General features: G+C 35.2%; 1 protein-coding gene across 1 annotated transcript; it reads left to right on the forward strand.

Moving 5' to 3' along the window:
* The first annotated feature begins 11,460 nt into the window (after positions 1-11,460).
* Positions 11,461-22,183, forward strand: LOC107462924 (uncharacterized). The gene is made up of 5 exons (XM_016081603.3): positions 11,461-11,491; positions 11,639-11,722; positions 19,293-19,885; positions 21,004-21,179; positions 21,274-22,183. Exons 2-5 carry the CDS (start codon positions 11,701-11,703, stop codon positions 21,725-21,727), a joined length of 1,245 nt encoding a protein of 414 aa, XP_015937089.1. The 5' UTR covers positions 11,461-11,491; positions 11,639-11,700; the 3' UTR covers positions 21,728-22,183.
* Positions 22,184-22,692: the final 509 nt, after the last annotated feature.

A 22,692-nucleotide genomic window follows, 5' to 3' on the forward strand; every position in this document is an offset into this window, starting at 1 on the left:
CGTGGTAGAGGGCGAGGTTCCATCGAATCTTCGAGGACTACCTAGTCATCACCCTCTATTCTGAGTACTTCGTCGACCCCTATGACGTCACAAGCAGCTCCAGCGGACCAGCAATTCATCATGGTCCCAAACTCAAACTATGTCCCTCCTACTGCTACGCTCCCCTACAAGAAGATGCCTCCCACCACCGCCTGTGATCCGGATGAGAATTTGGCCTGATGGCATGTAGGCGTGAGTACTCATCTATTTTATTTCCTTTTAATCCGCAATCTATTTTGAAATTGTTAAGGTTGTATGTGTTTGCTAATTTAAGTTTTTTCATTGATAGGTTCATCCAGACAACAATGCTTGCACACAGGAAATCACGGAGGTCATTAGGTCTATGTACGACGACACGTGGTCGACCTACACCAAGGTCCCTACTAAGGTCAGAGAGCGCTGGTTCCAGAAGTGGGGGGATAAGATTTTAATTTGTTCAATTAATTAACTGTATCTGAACTGTATATTACTTTGACTATATAATGTTGAATCACTATGTGCAGTTGAAATTTACTTGGGATTAGGAGCATGCTCTGATGATCCACAAGATCTTCGACCACCGGACAGCGAAACGCCTTCAGCAAATAATGAACGATCTTCATCAGGGGCGCACCCACCTAACAACCTGGATCCTTGCATACATCAAGCGGAGGTTGGACACCCATTTTGCTATAGACGAGGGGTTCAAGTATCGCCGTCTAACGAACATTTCACGAACTGGCTTCATCGAGGTTATCTAGATATACGGGTGGGTCGGCGACCTTCATGAAGACAAAGAGAGACTAGTAAGTATTGTAATTTGTTAATACTCGTCTGGATCATGAGGCCACATTGGCGGAGATGTTCAAGTATACACATGCCTTGAAGGCAAACAAGGAGAGGTTTGTTGACAAGCAGTCTGCGACCCATTATGTGAATATCAAGTCCCTCTAAGTTTGAAATTAATTTTGTTTACTTTAAAATCAATTAACTGTTATCCTAATCACAATATGTGTGACACAGGAGCAATACACGCGGAGATTGGAGGCCGCGACCTAACAATCTCAGCTACCTAATGGGGATGACGACAGAGCCAGCTCAGAGACCTCAGCGGTAGATCCCAATACAGTCTAGCGCTAGATCGCCTCTGAACCCCACAAGAATTGCCACTTTGAGTTGGGATCGTTCTTCGCCAGTGGCTTCCGCTCCTCTGCATTAGCGACTTCCTTTGTCCCTGCCTCTGCCTCTGCCACCAGCCTTGCCGATCCTCATGAAGTTGTAGACTTGAGGGAGGAGGTGTAGAAGCTGACACAAAAGCTTCACCAGCAAGCGGAGCAGGCTAATGAGAGGTACAACGACCTTCTTGCACATGTTGTCATGACCTCAAAACTCAGGTAGAAGTTGGAGCACGTAGAGCGTTTGTGATAATATTGAATATTGGCCTTAATCTTGTTAACTAGAGTTTTAATAAAATAATTAATTGTTTTCAACTATTTGTGGATTAATTGAGCCGAAAAAAAAGAAAAAATAATACCGTCAGATTTACTAGCAGAAAAATCTGATGGTAAATTGGCGCCAAAGTTACCCTCGGGTTTATCCAACAACAAAGAGTTGCTCGAATGGAACGAATTCATAGGACACATCACTGGTAAGTCCAACACTGTTTATACCGTCAAACTAAGTCTAATGATAAATCTGACGGTAACTTCTTTACTAACGGATTTATCAGACTAATCCGACGGTAAATTCGATAGTAATCGGTGTATTTCTTGTAGTGAGAGTAATTTGAAGCTCTAGTCAAATAAAAAATCAAACAACTGAAAACGCTGTTGAAATCATTCTTGAAGCAAGGTTCAACAGTCACCGATTACATGGCCAAGATCAACCAAGTAGCATATGCACTTAATGCGCTATGAGCACCACATTTCAATGAAAAGTACATCGAAGCTGCATTAAGAGGACCCAATGAAGAATATAGTGCCTTCATCACAATGGCAAATGGCATAATCGACCAAATGTCTAAAAGCGAGTTTGAATCGCAACTGCTAGCACAAGAAGAACTGGTAAAGATATTCAAAAGAATGGAGATTGGACCAGTTCAGGCAAATGTAGCACAAAAAGATGAGAGTTAAGAAAGATTGCAAGAAAGAAACTACAAAAATTGCAACAACTATAGTAGCAGAGGAGGCTTCCAGGGTACTAGAGGCAGAGGTTACTTCAGAGGTGAAAGATCGTTTTGGTTGCAAGGCAGAAGGCCTCAATGCCAGCTTTGTAGAAAGGTTGGCCACACGATAATGCAGTGCTTTTACCAATTTGATAAAAAATTCATGAATCCATAAATGTAACCAATAAACCTGGCATATCCACCATCAATGGCATTTCATAATGGCTCGAGCTCACAAAGTACTCTACAAAACTACCAAGTAATGAGGCCACAAATACTGAATTCAATAGCATTATCTCCCAATCTACAAGCATTCCTCACGCTGCCTTCAACAATTAGAATACAGCGTGGTACCGTGACTTTGGGGCCTCCCACCATTTCACGTTTGACCAAAGAAATATCACCACAGGATCTGATTATGAATGTGTAGAGCAAGTCTATGGAGGTAATGGCCAAGATATGAAAATTGAACATGATAGAAGTTCATTAATGCATGCATCATTGTCTAATAAACCTTTGAAGCTAAAAAACTTTCTACATGTCCTTACCATCTCCAAGAACCAAGTCAGTATAACTAAATTTTCCCTGGATAATAATTATGTGCTCTTCAAACTCTAGCCTTGTGTAATGTAAAATGCCAGATAACTAAGAAGATTCTTCTTTAGAGACTACCTAAAGAAGGGTTGTACAAGTTTGATGGAGTCCAAATAATTTCCAAAAATATTAAAAAAATGCTACTAATCCAACTTGTCGCAATATAAATGTTGAAGATAGAAAAAACATTACTGAAAAGTCTATCAATAATGGAGTTGATGTTGCAAAAGCTTGCTTAAGTTCACAAGCCAATAAAGCTATCAAGTAAGAGTCTGATGCTTATACAAACAAAATGAGTAATAGAGTCTATTTGAGTGAAGTTGCCAAGCCTAATGGTGATGGAATTGTACACACAGAGTCCAAAAACATAGAACAAATTAACAATTTAATTGTCGAAGTTATAGTTCAAACACAGTTGTGAGTCTGTTAATAATGGACTTTGTCCAGTTAATAGCATTGTTGCATACCTTAGCTATAAAAATATGTAAGTCCTATAGTTCAATTGTGGCATAGAAAATTAGGTCATCCATCAAAAATGGTGACTAAACTTGTAATGAAATAATGTAACATTTCTGATTCAATAAATAAAGTAGGGGTGTACATGATCTAGTCCAGTCCAAACCCGAATACTTTGGGGGCTAATTTGGTGTGATTTCACTATGATTAGGGTCGGGTAAGGGTCTCAAAAATTGATCCGGTCATTATTTAGGATCGGGTCTGGGTCAATGCGAACTCAGCTTCACCCGACTCCATGTGCACCCTAAGAGGACTGAAAAAGGTATATATGTTTTAAATTAATTCCAATATTATGTTATATTAACTATAAGCTTATTGTTTTGTTTTCAATCACACTTGTTGAATTAGAAAATAGATCAAAGAAGTATGAAATTAAAAATTATGGACAAATTCAAGTTTAAATATAAATATTAACTTCTCGTTAACAAGTATATTTTTTTCTTCTTTATAAATAAGTGCATCATAATTTTTTAACATAAAGTTTATTAAGACACAGACTTCACTGGTCTAGACCCGATTTTAGTATGACTCGAAAATAATGTGATTTCACCAGGTAAGGATCTCAAAAATATATCCAATCATTATTTAGGGTCAGGTCCGAGTCAAGGTGAACCCGGCTACCCACCCATGTACACCCTTAAAATAAATAAAGCCCTGATCCGTCTATGTGCAATGCTTGTTGTACAAGAAAAATCTAGCAATGACCTTATCCCAACACACACACAGCCTATGAACCTTTAAAATTGTTTTTTTTGACATTTGGGAGCCAGCACTTGTTTATAGTATAGCAAATTTTAGGTTCTACATTTGCTTTATTGATGCTAAAACTAGGTATACAAGCACGTATCTACTACAAGCAAAGTCCCAAGCCTTTAATGCATTTCAAAAATACAACAAAGCCATGGAGCTCAAGGCAAGTGTGAAAATCAAGGCTCTACAGACAGACAATGGTGGTGAATATTTATCCTCAAGCTTTAAACAATTTCTGATAGCAAATGGAATACAAGATAGGCTCACATGCCCCTATACTCATCAGTGAAACAACATGGTTGAAAAAAGACACAGACGCATTTCTGAAATCACTTTAATCTTACTAGCCCAAGCCAACCTCTCTCTAACATTCTGGGATGAATCCCTCATAGCCACATACCTAATAAACAGACTACCAACCTCAACTTTTAACAACCTATCACCACTTGAATCCCTCACCAAAACCAAACCTGACTACAACCTACTCAAACCATTTGAATGCACATGCTACCCACTTTCTTAGACCCATACAATACCCACAAATTTGACCATGGATCCTAAAAACGTACTTTCATAGGCTATGCCACATATCATAAAAGCTACAAGTACCTTTTACATAATAGAAAATATTTTATCTCAAGAAATATCATATTCAATAAGCATGAATTTCCTTGCTACCAGTTGTTCAACGCTTAACTACAACAAGTACCAGCAATACCCCAACCACAACACAAACCCCCAACACTCCATCCACACCCAGACCTCACCAGTTTTATTATCTCAAACCCCTAACCTCATCAAGAGCCTTAACTCCCAGCAACCAGACCTTTTACTCAACCAACACTAACCCAACTGCAAACAGCCCAACAACATCTTCACCCACCCAACCCACCTCACTCATCTCATAATGCATTGCATTCATTACATGAAATTTCCAATAATGCCAATTACATCTCACAATGCATTGCAATAACTAACTCTGTATCTAATAATTCTGATCCTATTGATCATTTGGTTGCTAATATCCCTGCTAGTCTGCCTTGATAAACATAGGTGCAAGTGAACATGATAATTCTGCTTTAACAACCAATTTACACTCAATGCAAACAAGAAGCAAGGCAGGGATTATAAAGCCCAAGACCTATGCTGTAGTGGTGAAAGAAATGTCATCACTAGATTTGTCTTATTGTGTACCTTAAATTGTTGAGCAAGCATTAAGCAGCCATCACTAGAAAAGAGCAATGGAGGAAAAGTATCAAGCACTTATGAGAAACCAAACCTGGAAATTAGTTCCAAAACCCCCCTCTTAACACTGCCCCCACTATCATATGCAAATGGTTATTTAGAATAAAGAAACACTCAAATGTTATAATTCAAAAGTACAAAGCAAAGCTTGTTGCCAAGAGATTTTGCCAAAAGAAAGGGGTAAACTTTGACCAAGTGTTTAGTTCAATAGTTTGGCCACCTACTGTCAGAATCATGTTGAGTCTAACATTAGAAAAAGGGTGGAAAATAAGGCAGTTCAACTTCAACAATGCCTTTCTAAATAGAGACTTAGAGAAGGATGTATTCATGTCTCAACCTAAAGGCTTTCTTTCACCAACCCAACCATATCATGTATGCAAGCTTCAAAGATCTCTATATGGGTCAAAGCAAGCTCCCTGGGAATGGTTTACTAAACTCAAGCAAACTCTCAACAAATTTAGCTTTAGCAACACAAGATTAGACATGTCCCTATTCACCAAATTCACTAAAACATCAGTGATCTACATACTTGTCTATGTCGATGATATACTAGTGATAGGGGACTACTAAGATGAAATCTCAACTTTAATAAGTCATCTCAATTCAACTTTTTCTCTAAAGGATCTAGGAGAAATGAATTACTTATTAGGAATTGAACCAGTGAAAAAAATTGTGAAATCCTATTATGCCAAACTAAGTACATTAAAGAGCTACTCATCAAGGTAGAGATGCAAGATGTGATGCAATGGAAACACTAGTGGCTTTGAGTAAAAAACTATTAGCATTTGAGGGAGAGATTATCCTAAAACCAGCACTTTACAGATCAATTGTTGGAGGCTTATAATACGTAACCATCACAAGACCTGAAATTTCTTATGCAATAAACAAAGTAAGTCAGTTCATGAATAAGCCTTGAAAGCCATTGGAAAGTTGTAAAGCTTAAGGTACATAGCTGGAATAGTCAACTTTGGGTTGAGGTTTCAGAAGTCAAGTGAGTTCAGAATCTATGATTTTAGTGATTCAGATTGGGGCACTGACATAGATGATAGGAAGTCCACGAATAGTTTTTGCATATATCTCGGTCCAAATTTGATCTCTTGCTTAAGTAGAGAAATAACATATGGTGTCAAAAATCTCTACAGAAGCCGAATATAGAGGAATAGCTGCTAGTCTAATTGAAATAATATGGGTTTAGAATCTGTTGAGTGAAATGCAAATCATATGTACCATGAAATCAAGGAGTGGTTCGAATACTGATGATATAAAGGAGTTGACCTATAAACTCTATTCTATAAATTATGGTAAAAAATTCGCTTCTAAGATAGGCATTGAAATATGCTTCATTTGGAACAAAAATGGAGAAGTCAACTACCAACACAAAGTGGAGATTCAAAGAGAACCAAGGTCAATGTAACTAGAGCATACTCATTATTATCAAATCCATAAGCACCTTAGGCTGAGAAAATTAGTGTAGACTCTCCCGCTCGTCCACAAAGATCAAAGAAGAGCAAGAGAAAGGGTAAGGAAAAATACAAATGTCTGGAAAATTTAGCAAAAAGAAATCATCGGTTGTTAAGAAATTATTTCTCATGGAAGATATTAAGAACGTTAGAAAAAAACTAATGAATAGGAAAAAGAAAAGAGAAGAGGAGAGGAAACATATAGAAATTTTTTTTTACGATCATCGAAAAGGAGTTACAAATCTAAGCGGCAATAAAGGAACAAAAATTACAAATTTAGATGTATATTAAAGAAATGAAGATAAATTCAAAGAAAAGAAAAATGAAAAGGATGGGTAAGAAAAGGGAAAGATAAATCAATATGCAGATACTTAATATACTGATACGTCTACAATGAGTGAAAAATGACAAGCTAGATAATTAACAAGTAATTTACCTAATGGTTCCTTATATTTATAGAGTTAGATAGTTAGTTTTATTTTCATCGTGTATTTCCATATCTGATGTATTTTATTTTATTCATTTGTGATGTAACTTTTAAAATTAGTCAATATTATTATATGTTGTTGTTTATAAAAAGTAATGGTTGCAAAATTAACTATTTTCTAGTTGTTACAAATTGTCCGTTTAAATTAGACAAGAAAAAGCTAGCCGTTATGGAGTAGATGTTGCAAAACTAGCTGTTGAGAAGTAGCTACTTGTTGCTGAAGCACTTATAAATATCAATTATCATACATTTACAATTACAAACTCCAATTCAAAGCTAATTTCTCACTGCAAAAAAATACTAAATATTATATTTTAACAGCTGGCTAGAGATTTTGATAATATGTTTAATGAGGTATTGTATGATAAAAGAAGAAGGTGAAATAACACACTTATGGATAATTGGATTGAGGGATGTTTGTTCAATGATTCAGAAGAAGAAGATATCGAGAGAAGCTCTTTTTCAAATTTTCGTAGATAGATCAACAGAGATTGATAGGCAGAACATGATCACCTTTCAAATATTACTTTGCGAATGAGTCGGTGTATAATGCTAACATTTTTCGACATAAGTTTTAAATGAGAAGACACGTGTTCCTTTCTCAAATGTCTATCCATATTTCTAACAGAAGGTCGATGCAACTGGAAGAAGAGGCTTGTCACCACTGCAAAAATGCGCTGCTATGATACAGATATTAGCATATGGCATTGCAAATAATGCTACTGATGATTATGTATGCATAGGCGAGAGCACCGCAATTGAATGCTTGAAAAAATTTGTTAAATGTGTCATTTCGGTATTGGAGGATGAATACTTGTAAAAAACAAATTCAAATAATGTACGGTGCCTGCTACAAATGGTAGAGGATCGTAGCTTTTCTGGCATGTTGGGTAGCATCGGCTGCATGTATTGGTAATGAAAAATTGTCCAAAAGCGTAGAAAGATATGTACATGAATGGTTATCGTGGAGTTGCAACTATAGTACTTAAGGTTGTAGCATCTTCGGACCTTTAGATATGACATGCATTATTTGGGATTTTTAGTTCAAATAACGATATCAACGTGTTAGTTCGTTCACCACTATTCGATGATATTCTAAATAATTGTTCATTGGAGGTAAATTACACTATCAATGGTAATAATTATATTATGAGATACTATTTAGTGGATGATATTTATTCTGAATGGACCACATTTGTCAAATCAATATCAAAGCCATATGGAGAGAAATGCAAGTTATTTGCACAATACCAAAAAGAGCAAAGAAAAGACATGGAGAGAGAATTCAGAGTGTTGCAATTATACGTGGTTGAGTGCGCTTTTGGAGAAAGAAGAAGCTTGCAAATACAATGATAGTTTATATTATATTGCATAATATGATAACTGAGGATGAAAGAGACTATTATGCAGAAAATTTTGTTCAAGGTCTAGAATATGACGATGTAAAAAATGGCTTATCACAACCTTAGTTGGGAGAGGAAAATTTTGCACCATACCATTAATTTCTTCAAATAAATGCCTAACTACAGAATAGGTAGCAACATCAACAACTGAAAGAGGACTAGGTTGAACATATATGACAATTTCACAATGCTTGTTGTCAACTAAAGTTTAACTACGTTTTTATTTATATTAAGTAATTTTGCAAATTAGTTTAAGCTCGAATTATATATTGTGTATTATTGTTATTTATGAAGTTATTACATTTTTTTGAATATTAATATTTTTATAATAGTGAATTATTTCTTAATTTATAAATGTTAATAATATTACTGTAAAAAAATTAGTGACTATTAATTTTAATTATTTTAATTAATTAATTAAGCAGAACCAGAAAAGAAACTAAATTTTGTTTCTCCTAATGGAGGAGAAAGAGATGTTTTGAGATTTTATTTATTATTTATGACGCAAAAACTAATGTGAAATTACTTTTTATGACAAGTGGACCATAAATAAAGATTGGGATGAGTTCTCTACTATACATGGTCTAAGTGCTTCTTGCAACGAAGCAGATGAAAGGTGAAGAAAAAATTAATGACAGAAGACAAAAAAATCAGTGACAAAAACATATGCGAATATAAGCCAACGAAAAGGATAATCATGATAACGAGAAAGAGAAAGCGAGACGGCGGCGGAGGGATTCGATGGTTGTGTGCGAGGAAGAAGATAAAAGTAGAACCATCGAATCCAAGGGCCAAGACTAGATGTTCTAGTCTTTGGAGTTCTGATTTTGGGAGTTGAAGAACGAAGAGGGAGATAAAATTGATTGAAGAAATTCATATTCAATTTTTCTCTACCTTTTTCTCGTTTTTTAGGGATTCAATGAAACCTGTCCGAGACTTGGTTCAGTTTGATCGATCGATTTCCAATCGATTTTTCAATTTTAAAATGGTTTTTAATTTCGGCGGTTTTTTTAACTTACCAGCCAAACTTTTTGTTAGATTCTCAACTAGTCTCAGTTCGACCGATTCAGCTGACAAGTTTGAACCAATTTTCAATTATACATATATATAAGTGATGTCTCTTATTTTATTTTGAAGTTACAAGTTGAAATACTATTCATGATTTATTGTGTTAATTACAAATAGTTGTATTTAATCCAACAGGATTATATTTCTAGTTCATTGATTTTATTGGTCTACTATTCGTTTGGCCAAAATTTAACCTCTTTTTCAATATGACCAGTGATCATTTTGAACCTTAATTTATAGTTTAGGAGCATAAACTTTATATAGTTTTCGAAGTGAGTATAATATTAAAACCTCTATAATATTAGTCACAAAATGAATTGCAACAATTTTTTTCAATTTGTCTGGAATTAATCCAAGAAACACTCCTTCCCAACATCTTTTTTTAGTACCATAATTCCATCTTTCCACCATTATATATTAATGAATAGGGGTTTATTTAAAACTAATAGAAAATATTAGAGGTAAATATAATACAAATTAAATATTAATGGTAATTTTAAAATTTTTGACAAATATTAAAGATAAAAATGAGATTTTACTTTTATTAAAAATTTATTTATTTAATATATTAAAGAGTTTAATTTTAATATATTAATAATTTAAAATATTTTATCCAATTATTTAATTATATTTGTTTTTTTAGATAATAATCAATATGATTAACATAAAAGAGAGTACTTTTGTGTGACATCTAGCAATTGAATGTGTAAAAATAACTATGCATAAAAATTAAATGAAACTAAATTATATTCTAAAAGATTAAATGAAACTAAATTATATTCTAAAAGATAAAGAACTTATGTGACTAAATCTTTCATTTTGGTCCCTGAGATTTACGTGATTAATCATTTTGGTTTCCGAAATTTAAAATTACCTATACTGGTCCTCTAGATTTAAGTTTGGGCACCAATATGATCCCTCGACTCTTTCCGGTGATGATTAGGCAAATGGAGTGCTGAGATGACACCCTTCCTGTCATGTTGGACGCTGTAACGGCTAGCTAACATGGCGAGGGTTGTATTTGTATCCAATTTAGTCCATGAAACCCCAATTATCTTATTATTTATCTGAGTTATAATGACAAAGTTTTGATAAAGGGGGACTAAATTGGATACAAATACAACTCTCGCCACATTAACTAGCCGTTACAGCGTCCAACGTGATAGGAAGGTGCATCTTAGCACTCCATTTGCCTAATCATCACCAAAAAGAGTCGAGGGACCATATTGGTGCCCAAACTTAAATCTGGAGGACCAGTATAGATAATTTTAAATTTTGGAAACCAAAATGAGTAATCGTATGAATCTCAGGGACCAAAATGAGAAAATATTCATTGGTCTCTAAAGTTATACTCGAATTTTAATTTAATTCTTGAAATTTTTAATTGTCTCAATTTAGTTCTTAAACTTTTTAATTAATTATATGATAAAAATTACTACAAAAATTAACATGATTAAAATTTAAAAATTTAAAAATTAAATTAAGACAATTAAAATTTAAAAGATTAAATTAAAATTCGAATATAACTTAGGAACAAAATTGAGTATTTTTCTCAACTTATATTGGTTTTATAATTTTTTGAAGTACCAAATGGAAATAATAAAAGTAACTCGATTTACTGATTCGTGGGCCTGGGCGCCTCGCTCATCTTCCCGGAAAGCTTTTAACATACGGTGTCCCTACCAAACAAGTTAACTAAGCGGAGTTTGGATATAAAATCTTATAGGTAATTTCTCTCTAACCCCTTCTCCCTCTCTCTCTCTCCGCTTTGTCTCTCTACAACCAGGTTCTCTCATCTCTCACTCTACGCCTCTGTGTTCTTTCTTTTCTCGCGTTTTCTCTTTGGTTTTCACTCGCTTTTCTGTGTTCGCATGGGAACTCTGTGATTGTTGTTTCAACTCGAATTTATTTATTTCTTTTTTGTCCGGTTCAGGGGGGTTTTCTTGTAGGAGGATCTCATGTACTCGCTGGTGGATCTCAACTATATTCACGATCATGATGGCCCTTGAAAAATCAGGTGCGTTTTAATTTTTCTGTTTTTGTTGTTTACCCCCTAATGAAAATTGTGTTTGATTTCATATATTTTGATTTGTTTTAATTTAGTTTTGATTATGCTTAGTGGCAATTTTTCGTTCTATTCGGTTTTAGGTTTTGATCGTGTACGTTTTTTTTCTTTTTCTTTTTTTTTGGTGTTTGATTGCAGGCGCATTTTTGTTTGCGCTTCGTTTTCTTCTTGTGGAAATTTTTGTTGAGTGGTCTGGTCAGTGCTTGTTTTATGCTGGTTCAATTTGGTTTGATCACGGGTTTGGAGAGAGAGTTGTGTGAATGTGGGTTTGAATGAGCGGTTTGCATATGAATATACAGGTTTATCTGTGATCATGTTGTAGATTTAGCATTTTTGCCTATTGAGGCTGTTTGAGTAAGGATGGTAAGTGGGTAGCTTCTTGGAGAATGAGTTGGATGGAGGCTGGGTTTGATAGATGCTGTCTGCCAAAATTTGAACTCAGATTTATTTCCTTAAGTTAGAGGCTTGGTCTCAATGAGGAGATGTTATAAGCAAATCATCATTCTCTAACAATCCTGAATTCCAAAAGATAATTGTCAGTTTGCACTTTGCACTTTGCTTAGGTTCAATACTTCATGTTTTAAAGAGATGGGAACTCTTCTTACCATTGTATAGGTTTTAATTATTCATCTATTCTATAAGTTCTTATAGTTCCACTCATTTTTTAAAAAAGTCCTGTAGTTTAAGAATTTGTAGTCATATCCCTAGTTCCTCACACCGAACAAAAATTTGTAATCCATTACAAAACATTAAATTAAACAGAATGTCCTTTTAATTGTACATTCCAGTATATTTGTGTTTCACAATTTCAAAGGATCACTGTATACATCACAATACTCCAATTAACTTGGGCTTCCACAAGGCCTAGGATCAAGGGCGTTAGCTTTTGCTGGAGCAATGAGCACCTCGCTTCCTCTAAAAATACCCGCATGAGGTTCACTTCTACAACTTTGCAATGGTCTTGGAGAACAAGATGATGAGAAGGATTTGTGATGAGGACCCTACATTCTTCCATGAAGACACTTTCAATCTAAGTTCCCTAAGAATTGGACGAAGAGGACTTGAAGAAGATTCATGGTGCATTGCTTGCGACCACATTTAGATTTAGTCCACCTAGGGCTGAGTGGGAATCCCCACTGCATGTTTTAGCTTCCTTAATGGAAGCACTACCGGATAACCATTTTAGTATCGACAGCGTCAAGTCTAGCCATGAGCAGTTGGAATGGATTGAAGACTTCTTGAAATGGTTCATTTCTTAGCAATGTGATGTGTTTCTTAGGATGACGTGGATGATGGTAACGTTTCTTCAAGATTGTGTATTGATCTTGGCAAGTCATATGTTTCATATGTCTCTCTTCCGCGCTTAATTTATTATTTGCAATCATAATCAATCACTCTTTGAGGTGAATTGAGATTTGAGGGAAAGCTTTCCATAAGCCAAAGCTTAATTCAATTATTTTAGATGGCCATATGCAATTGGATAGATGGTTGGACTAGCAAGCGCTTTCATGTGTGAGGGAGGAGATAGCAAGCCCTCCTATGGATCAGGTTGATTGGTGTATGGGTGTACCATTACAATCTAGATTGTTTGATGTGTGATGCACCACATTGGGAATGTGCTCATAATCCATTTGATCAAACTTTTTTGGGATCTAATTAATTTTTTTTAAACTATAGGGACCTATTTAAAAATCAATTAAAGTTATAGAGAGCTATTAATTGAATCTATTAATTATTCTTGATGCATGTTGCATCAAATAAGCGATATGATGAATAATGATAACATTGATAAAATGAACATTGTCGAGTTCAAAGACCTTCACATAAATTATGTGTTATCATTGACATCATGCAATAAATGCTCTATTCCACAAGTATGTTGCAACAATCGTATTGAATATCTCTTTGAATCCTATTTCTTGAATGTAAATGGTTGAACGTTTGAACTTAATTTTAAATCATTGCCTTTCTGACTTTCAGTTCACATGTTCACTCTGACTTAATGGCTAGTTATAATTGGTGTTTATTTGTCTTGTTGTGCAAGGGGAAACAGATGCCTTGTTGTTTGTTTTATGATTCGGGTCACCATAGCTTGTCCTCCTCTCTCCTATTAACAGGATGTTGCAGGAGTGTATCCTAACATCTTCATCTTATGCATCCTGTTAAATTGGGACTTTACATTAGTGTGATGCTGAATGCACTAGAATTTTATTGTCATGTGGCTTAGAACATTTGAAGCCACATGAATTTTAAGGATAGATTTTTATGTCGGTATGAGTGTTATGCAATATGCATTGAGATCTGCCATATTGCCGTATATAGTTTTCACTCTCAAATTCAATATAATTTCAAGCTTCAGTCTCAAAATGAATGACCACTAATTTTGATTTCATGTTTTTGTATCTTCTCTTTATTAGTCTTTCTTGTTTGTTTAGTACTGTTTCATCATATATTGTACATTTTAAAGTATTGTCAAATGATAATATAATGTAGCTACAATGATTACTAGTGGCTTAATAGGCACCATTATTCTTGTTAAGTTGTCTTTTATCTTTTGGAGTAATAGCACAACTGCACAAGTAGGTCTCTAAAGAAGTTTGCAATGGATTTATAGACCCCTAAGAAAAAAGGGTACCAAGTAAGTCCTGAGGAATTTTGTGATGGATTTGTAGGTTTTTGAGGAAAAAAATACCAAGTAAGTCCTTGAAGAATACTAGACACGTTTCATCCTTCTATTATTCTGCTGTTCCATTTTGTCAAGGACCTATAAGTCCAATGGTGCAAGTCTTCAGGAATATACTTGGCACTTTTTTCCCTCCAGGATCTATTAGTCCATCACAAAATTCTCCATTAACCTACTTGTCCTATTACTCTATTTTTTTGCATGATTAATAGGAAATTTTCTTTATAAATTTTGATGTGTTTGAAAAGGTACACCAAATATTCAATATACTCAATACAATATCACATCAGTAAACACCTCTTAAGAGTTGGATTGAGTTAACCATTGTTGCAAAAATGGAGACCAAACCTTAGTGGGAAACTGTGGCTGCAAATAAAAACTGCTCACAATTGGGAACTTAATTACCTTCCTTTGCATTTGTAATCCCTTTAGAAATTGTTTTAGAAGGTTAATAATGCGAAAAAAGAAGTCGAAAATAATGGAAAATGGACCTGAAGTAGAATAGTCAGTTGGCAAAATTTATCCTCTTCCTTGAGGACTAGAATGCTATGTTTTATAGATAAATCTTTTGATTGTTTTGCTCTTGTATAGAGAAACTCTTATCCTCTTGCTTTTATTATTCATCTCTTTTAAATGATTATTTTTATCCAAAAAAACTTTAAATAAAATTTTCCCTCAATGAAGTAACTACCTCTATTACTAAATGATTTAATTACTATGGAGTTTTTATAGTTTCTCTCAATTTTCCTTTGGTTCTTATAGGCTAAAATTTATAATCATGTATCTATATTGCATACGAATTTACAATTAGGTCTATGTTTGTTCAAGTTACAAAAGTGTGAGGTCAAACAAAGTATTGCTTGAGTAGTGTTAGGTTGACATAACAGGATCCTTTTAGTTTATTTAGTTGGAGCACTAATATAACTAATGATGGGTGATGCATTCCAAAAGTACCTCCATTAATTTTAGTTGCATCTATAGTTCTACATAATCACATTTTACCCCCTTCACTCCATATATATCGTGGCCAATCCCTAAGTGGTGTTCAGTTAAGGTTATTTTGGGTCCAGAAGAAATTCATCTCAGGATTGTATGATTGTATCAGTCATTTTATCAAAAGAGCAAAGTGTACCTTTTTTGTTCTTGATGTTTTTGAGAAGTTTCAAAATTATCCTTGCATATATTCGATTCAATTTTACTCATAATATATGAAATGAGTTTCAATTCTATTGTCATTGTTGATTTTTTGACGGTGAATAGGTAGCCAAACTTTATTTTTTCAATTCCCCCCAACTCCTTCCTTAATCTTCCTCACTTCCTCAACAACACCAGTGCTGCCACCAAGACTGGAGTCGCTAGCACCAACCAATGCTGTGACTACCATGAGCAAACTGTCAAACCACCACTTTGTTCCCTTCTCTCACTCAACCACAAACCTCTTCCTTTTCCCTTTTTTTGAATCAGAAGTGGCACCACTACTGCCGCTCTCCGACGCCAGTTTGATCATGCCCAAGATCCTTCTTCCAAAGTGCACCATATCAGTTGTGCTCCATCTTTGTTTCTACCATTTCGACATAGGTGCATCATTTTGCATAAGGAGAAGGCTATTTTGGTCGATGATGTGAGTTGTGTGGAGGACAAGGAAGATATGAACCCTACGGTTGGTTACAATTGTGTTGCAGAACCTGGGAAGCTTGTGGCGGCGGAATCTAATGTTTTGGGGAGGGTGAGACATGAATTTGGGGAGAGACCTTCTAAGGTGCTGGAGGCAATTCTTAACCGATAGGGAAAACATATTGCTCTTATAGGGTCATGAACACAAGCAGATCGAATAGATGTTCTTAATCATTACCTATTGAGAAGAAAGCTATAAACCAAAGCTAAAGCTTTCTTCCTCCTCTGAGGTCACTTTCATTGATAGAGGAGGTGCGGGCTCTTACAATGCCTTTTCTTGACATCATCAGTCATTTCGTCTCGATCGAGCTTCAATCCTCCTCACTTCCTCTACCTTTTGCCTTTTGTCTATCTTCCATTTGATCCACCTTACTAATTAGATGCTTTGCCAATCTTCTCCCTACATGTCCAAACTACCTAAGATGAGATTTTTCTATCTTTCCAACACTAGGCTCTCTTATATTTTTGTTCCTTATTTAGTCTTATACTTGTTTGGCTACTCATCCATCTAAGCATCATATTTGTCACATTAAATTTATGTTTATGCTTATTATCCTTTGCTGTCTAACTCTTCTTTTCATATAACATAGCTGGTCCAATGGTAGTGATACAATTTAAGCATAAGTTTTAAGGTGCATGCTATGGTGCTTATGATATGGTGGCTATAGTGCGTAAAAAATGTTGCTAAAATTAAAATGTTTTTTACTATTTTACGCTTTTTTAACTTAAAAAAATAAAAGAAAAAGTGTTACCAAAATGTAAAAAAATAACATCAATTTTAATAACACTTGTATAGGGCACTATAGACTCCACTATTTTAAGGTACTTTTTTGTTACATATAAAACCAGGTGCATTTTGCTCTTTGATTAGCCCACTTGAATCCTAGGGTTTATAGCCCTCTTGATTTCTTTCATATCCTGTATAATACTTGTAGGATACTTAAATCTTTATACTTGTAGTAAGGTGCTTTTTTCAATTTTCACTTCTGTATTACTGTTTTCCCTTCTTGCGGTGAACTTATATTCGATATGTTCTGTCTTAATATGGACGCAAACCGTTCACTTCTAAAGCTTTATGCCCGAAATCTAGCTTTTGATTTAAGTATTCACTTGATTCTCCTATAAGGACAATGTTATCGGTGAAAAGCATGTACGAGTTCTTGGATATGCTTAGTAACCAATTCCAAAATCAATGTGAAAAAATATGGGCTGAGATGATTGTTGATGTAGTCCTACAGCAATGGGGAATTTCTTTATCACACTACCTTGAGTCTTCACACTAGTTGCAGCCCCATCTAAATATTCTTAATTGCACTAATATATGTAATCCTTATTCCCTTCTTTTCTAAAACCTTCCATAAGGTATCTTTATCTCGTGCCTATTCTAAGTTAATGAACATCATCTGTAGATTCTTTTGGTTACTCTGGTACCACTCTATCATTTTCCTTCAAGTATATAGCATCATTGGGGGAGGATCTACCCAACATAAAATCAAACTAGTTCTTTGAAACTTGTGTATCTCCCTTATTCTTGTAGACAGGAATCAAGATGCTCTTTTCCACTTGTTGACATCTTGTTAGGCATTATAATCTCATTGGAAAGTTTTTTTAAATTTGGTTAAATTTGATAGCAATCTTAATGCGTAAAAATATAGAAACTTCTAACAGCATAAACTAAATTGTTAACTGTATCACTGAATCGCCGAGTATTAATGAGAAACTTTTAGTTCCCTTGTCACTCAAAAGTAGAGTATGAGCTTTGGCACAACATTGTGACCTCCAGGATAGTAAAAGCAGTCTATTCACTTCTCAATGGTGAAGTTGCAAACATCTACTCTCCAATAGCTAACCAGGTGATAGACTGACAGTTTGGTCTATTGGGCTACCCTTGTCACTCAACTTGTTACTCAATAGTATGGCTCTAAAAAGTAGAGAAATGTAGTAACTAGTAAGTTATTGCCTAAAAAAGCTAACAGAAAATTTTAACAAGGCATGCTTTGTTTTGGTATCTCAACTATCAAGGAGTAATCACCACAACTTGAACTTATTACTTCTACCCAAATCTCGAATTCTCCATAAGCCCCATTTCTTTGTAGCCATCGTATAAACGTTTCTTTTGTTGCTTCTTCTAGAATTAGGCATTCTAATAATGGTCATAGATCTCTTCAGTGTTTATCTTAGTCCATTGTCCTTCCTTCCCATATACCGTGGCAATTCTGGCTATCAAGAGGTAGACTTTTGGAACTTCATTTTGGATGAATTATTATTGTATTGTGAATACTAGTGGATTGAAAGGCAGTTAAGTGGCTATCAGTCCATTGTCTTTGTTTTTTATTTTTAGTATAAACATTAAAATAATTATTTCATTTATTTTTCTGAAGCTAAAATAAAATTAAGAAAAGTAACTTTCAGTTGGTGATTTATAGTAGTTAATGGTTAGTTATCTATATTTATATATAAATATAAATAAAAATATAGTGAGAGTTGATGAGTAATTATTAATTAATTACATATATAGATATTACTTACCAAATATAATTTTCTAATATATGTACAAATAAAGATATAGATATATGTGTAATTTGAAGATTATTATTATTATTATTATTATTATTATTATTATTTTGGAGTTGTTCTCCATAAATTAGTTGGGGTTGGAAGAGAAATTCTACACATACTTTCTTGGAAATAATCAATTTACTATTTGCCTTGTCCTGGTATGAGAAAGCTCAGATTTTCTCGTAAATTTGAAGTTCAGTTTCCGTATATTTGTTTGTGACTAAATATCATTTCAAAAGGCTACTAGGTTTTATAGGTGACACTGCATAAATTTACTAGTCTATCATTTCCATATGGAAGTGGTAATGGAAAGAAAACTAGCTTAATAGCATGTTGGTTTGAATTTATCAGATATATCTTAGTTGACCAGATAGGCATGGTTAATGACTTATTTCACAATGCTTTATTGATTTAATTGAAAATAAATTACCTAATGTTGATTTGCACCTAGCCATACACTTTTTCTCTGATCTGTTCCGTGTTGCGATTGTGAAACCTGAGTCCCTACTACCCTCTTTGTGGAAAAAATTGTTTCAGTCTCTGACCTTGTAGATAAAATGTTCTCATTTTGATCTTGTTTCTTTCTCTGCTTTTCTTTTTGTGCAGAACATATGCAAATAAACTGTGAGGCATCCCTCAAATGCCTCCAGGGCAAGGGTCCCCCTTGCAATTTTCAGTGTAATGGAAGTTCTATGGAAGGCTTGAAACAGCTTAAAAATGAGCCTGGTACTCATCCAGCTGGGGATGTTGCTGAACCTAATCGCTCTGTAGGCAGTGAGTTTCTTGATCCTTCCATTGAATTTCGTGGTAAACCTACTTATCACCATGACTATAGCACCTGGACAGCCTGCCATTATAATTCTCACAAGGTTCAGCAATGCCAAACGAATTCTTTTGAGGGCCATTTCTGTCCTTATCCTTTTGAGAGCCAGCTTCAGTATGTTCCATATAATATGGTTGCTCAGGGTTACCCACGGGAGCAATATCAAGAATTTCAGTATTTTGTTGTCATAGACTTTGAGGCTACCTGCGACAAGGATAAAAATCCCCACCCTCAAGAAATAATTGAATTTCCATCTGTCATAGTGAGTAGTGTCACTGGCCAGCTGGAAGCATGTTTCCAGACATATGTGAGGCCTACCTGCAATCAGCTGCTGAGTGATTTCTGCAAGGATCTGACTGGTATCCAGCAAATTCAGGTTTGTTAAGGCAAAACCCAGTCTTTACTTTCTGAAGGAAACAACAGAAAAGGGTAGGACAACCCACTATTTTGTCCTTGTGCTGCTGCACATATAAACTATCCTGGTTTCTATGATATTTGTAATTTGCAAATGGTGATTGCCTTTGCACATATTTTTAATTGATGATTTGAGTTCTGGGTCTTCCTCTGTTAATTAAATCTACCAAAATTTACTTCTATCATATATCATTGTTGTCTGTTTATGCAACGTGTTAACTGGTTGACATGTAGGTGTCTCTTTCTGTTACTGTTAACAAGTTCAAATCTGACATTCTACCAACTAGTGTTTTACTTTTCTATGCAAACTGATCAACAGAGGGAAATGGTGAAAAAGAATCAGGTATAGGTGTGTTATTGGGTATTAGTGTTGGCAGAGGGGTATACACAATATATCCTCCCAGTTCTCACCTGCATCCTTGATACTTCAATCTGGCCTACTAACCACTGTCTCCTGGTAATTCTAACTGACATCTCTTCTCACCCTTTTCCATCCTTAGCCAACTAGTTGGTTTAGCTTCGTGTTTAGTAAAGTGGACCTCACTAATATCTTGATCCCTCCATTGCTCTGCTGGACCTTTCCTACAATCACTTTCTTAGTTCTCTTTATCACTTTTTATGTCATTAATTGGAAGAAAGTTGAAGTGACTAAATTGAAAGTGTAAAGATGTTGAAAACAAGGATGGTTAGAAATAGATGATCATCTTCAGTCCAGTGATACTCGACAAGCTCCCTTTTAGTCCCCAAGTTTCAATTCTCTTCTTGTGGCTGATTCTCATCATTTGCATTGCTGTATCTTTAGCATCCCATGTGTATGTGTGATTGGATGATTGATATCCATTGAGTTTTACCTAATTAATTCATGTTTCATAAATGATAAACTGTTTTTACTTTTGCATTATGGGCTCAATGGCTGTAACACATAATAAGATGCATGCTAGATTGAACTTCATGAATATAAAGGTGGAAATCTTTATTTTAGTGTGTTCATATCCAATCATTAAATATTAGTTTCACCTATATTTTGTCTGTCACTGTCTGTGTAGATTGTTAATTATATTTCTTATTGTCTGGGTTCAGGTGGACAGAGGTGTTACATTGAGTGAGGCTTTACTTAGGCATGACAAGTGGCTTGAGAAAAAGGGAATAAAGAACTCCAATTTTGCTGTGGTTACTTGGTCCAACTGGGATTGTCGGGTGATGCTCGAATCCGAGTGCCGATTCAAGAAAATAAGGAAGCCACCTTATTTCAACCGGTAAATATTGTAGTTCAGAAGTAAATATCTACCTATGTTTTATCAGAATTTGATTTTTCAGCTGACTTTTGTTTTGCTTCTTAACTTCTGTTAGCTGGATTAACTTGAGGATTCCTTTTCGTGAGGTCTTTGGTGCTGTGCGCTGCAATCTAAAGGAGGCTGTTGAAATAGCTGGCTTGGCCTGGCAGGGCCGTGCTCACTGTGGCCTTGATGATGCCAAAAATACTGCTCGTCTGCTGGCGCTACTCATGCACAGGGGTTTTAAGTTTTCCATTACCAATTCAATAATGTGGCAGACTGCAGACCGATCATTGGTATGGAAGCAGGCTCCTGAACAACCAACCATTTTCCCTTTTTGCCCCTACAAAGGAAGGGAAATGAATACCCCCATGCTTCAGTATCACCCATACTGTTACTGCGGGGTAAAAAGCAGTAGGGGCATGATCAGGAAACCAGGGCCCAAGCAAGGGAGCCTTTTCTTTGGATGTGGAAATTGGACCACAACTAGAGGTGCTCGCTGCCATTACTTTGAATGGGCTTCTGCCTAACTGGCAGCACCTTCTGATCTATTATGATCAAATCGTATGTTTTTCTTATATGTTCTATGTAAAAAAGGGGGAAAAAGTATAAGGAAAAAGAAAAGAAAAGAAAAGAAAAAGAGCAAGTGGAAATGGGTTATGAAAGTAGTGATGGTGTTACTAGTGGAAGCATGTACTCCTAGCTGCTTGGTGAGGTTTCTGCTTCATGGAAGTGTAGAGAAAATTAGTTGGCTCATTTGCTTACTATTGTGACTGCCAAACATCAAAGTAGTCTTAAGAAAAGAGGGAGCGTCAAAACTGTAAAGCTGACTTGTTGACTTGGGAAATGTGAGGAAAGGGTAGTAGTTAGGGTTGATGCTTTTACATGCCAAGGCATGCTAAGTTATGCATTAAATAATCCATGAAGGTAGTAGGACCGTTTGTTTCCTTGCTATAATGGAAAAATAGCTATATTTCCTGTGGCCATTTTGCTGCATATGTTAACAGTTTAACTACCACCATGTTAACTGCACCTGCACTGAACTAGGAAAGAGTAGCCGAGTGTAAGTTGCATCTTTCTTTTTGAGCAATGCAAGCATTTCACCTTGCTTGTTAATTTTAGTATTTTATATGATAATAAATCATTCTTAAACTGAAGAGTAAAATAAGAGTGATCCCCAATTTGGTTCCCAGTAGTTTTTGCATCGGTAATCTTGTATTGTTGTCAAGGTTTCTAGCTATGCAAATTGTGGAACAATAGTTCTTCGGGATTTGAAAATGACAAATTTATCTTTCACCCTTTTTTCTTTTATCGGACAATTGCTTTACTTCTGACATTCGAGCACAGCTGTTTTTGAAGGAGGATTTGGTTTTGACTCCGTCTGATGTCTCTCCAAAGATGACATTCTTTGAAACAACTGAGACCAGGGATACCACTAGTTTTGAGGTCTTTTAGGTTCAACATTTTTTTCTTCCTCTTTCTCTGCATCCATAAT

Source organism: Arachis duranensis, chromosome 8 (assembly GCF_000817695.3).
Source record: "Arachis duranensis cultivar V14167 chromosome 8, aradu.V14167.gnm2.J7QH, whole genome shotgun sequence".
Lineage (NCBI taxonomy): Eukaryota > Viridiplantae > Streptophyta > Magnoliopsida > Fabales > Fabaceae > Arachis > Arachis duranensis.

Coding starts and splice junctions, on each gene's coding strand:
- LOC107462924 (XM_016081603.3), top strand. CDS start 11,701: ATGATGGCCCTTGAAAAATCAG. Junction 11,723..19,292: donor GATGGCCCTTGAAAAATCAG/GTGCGTTTTAAT, acceptor CTTTTTGTGCAG/AACATATGCAAATAAACTGT. Junction 19,886..21,003: donor CTGGTATCCAGCAAATTCAG/GTTTGTTAAGGC, acceptor GTCTGGGTTCAG/GTGGACAGAGGTGTTACATT.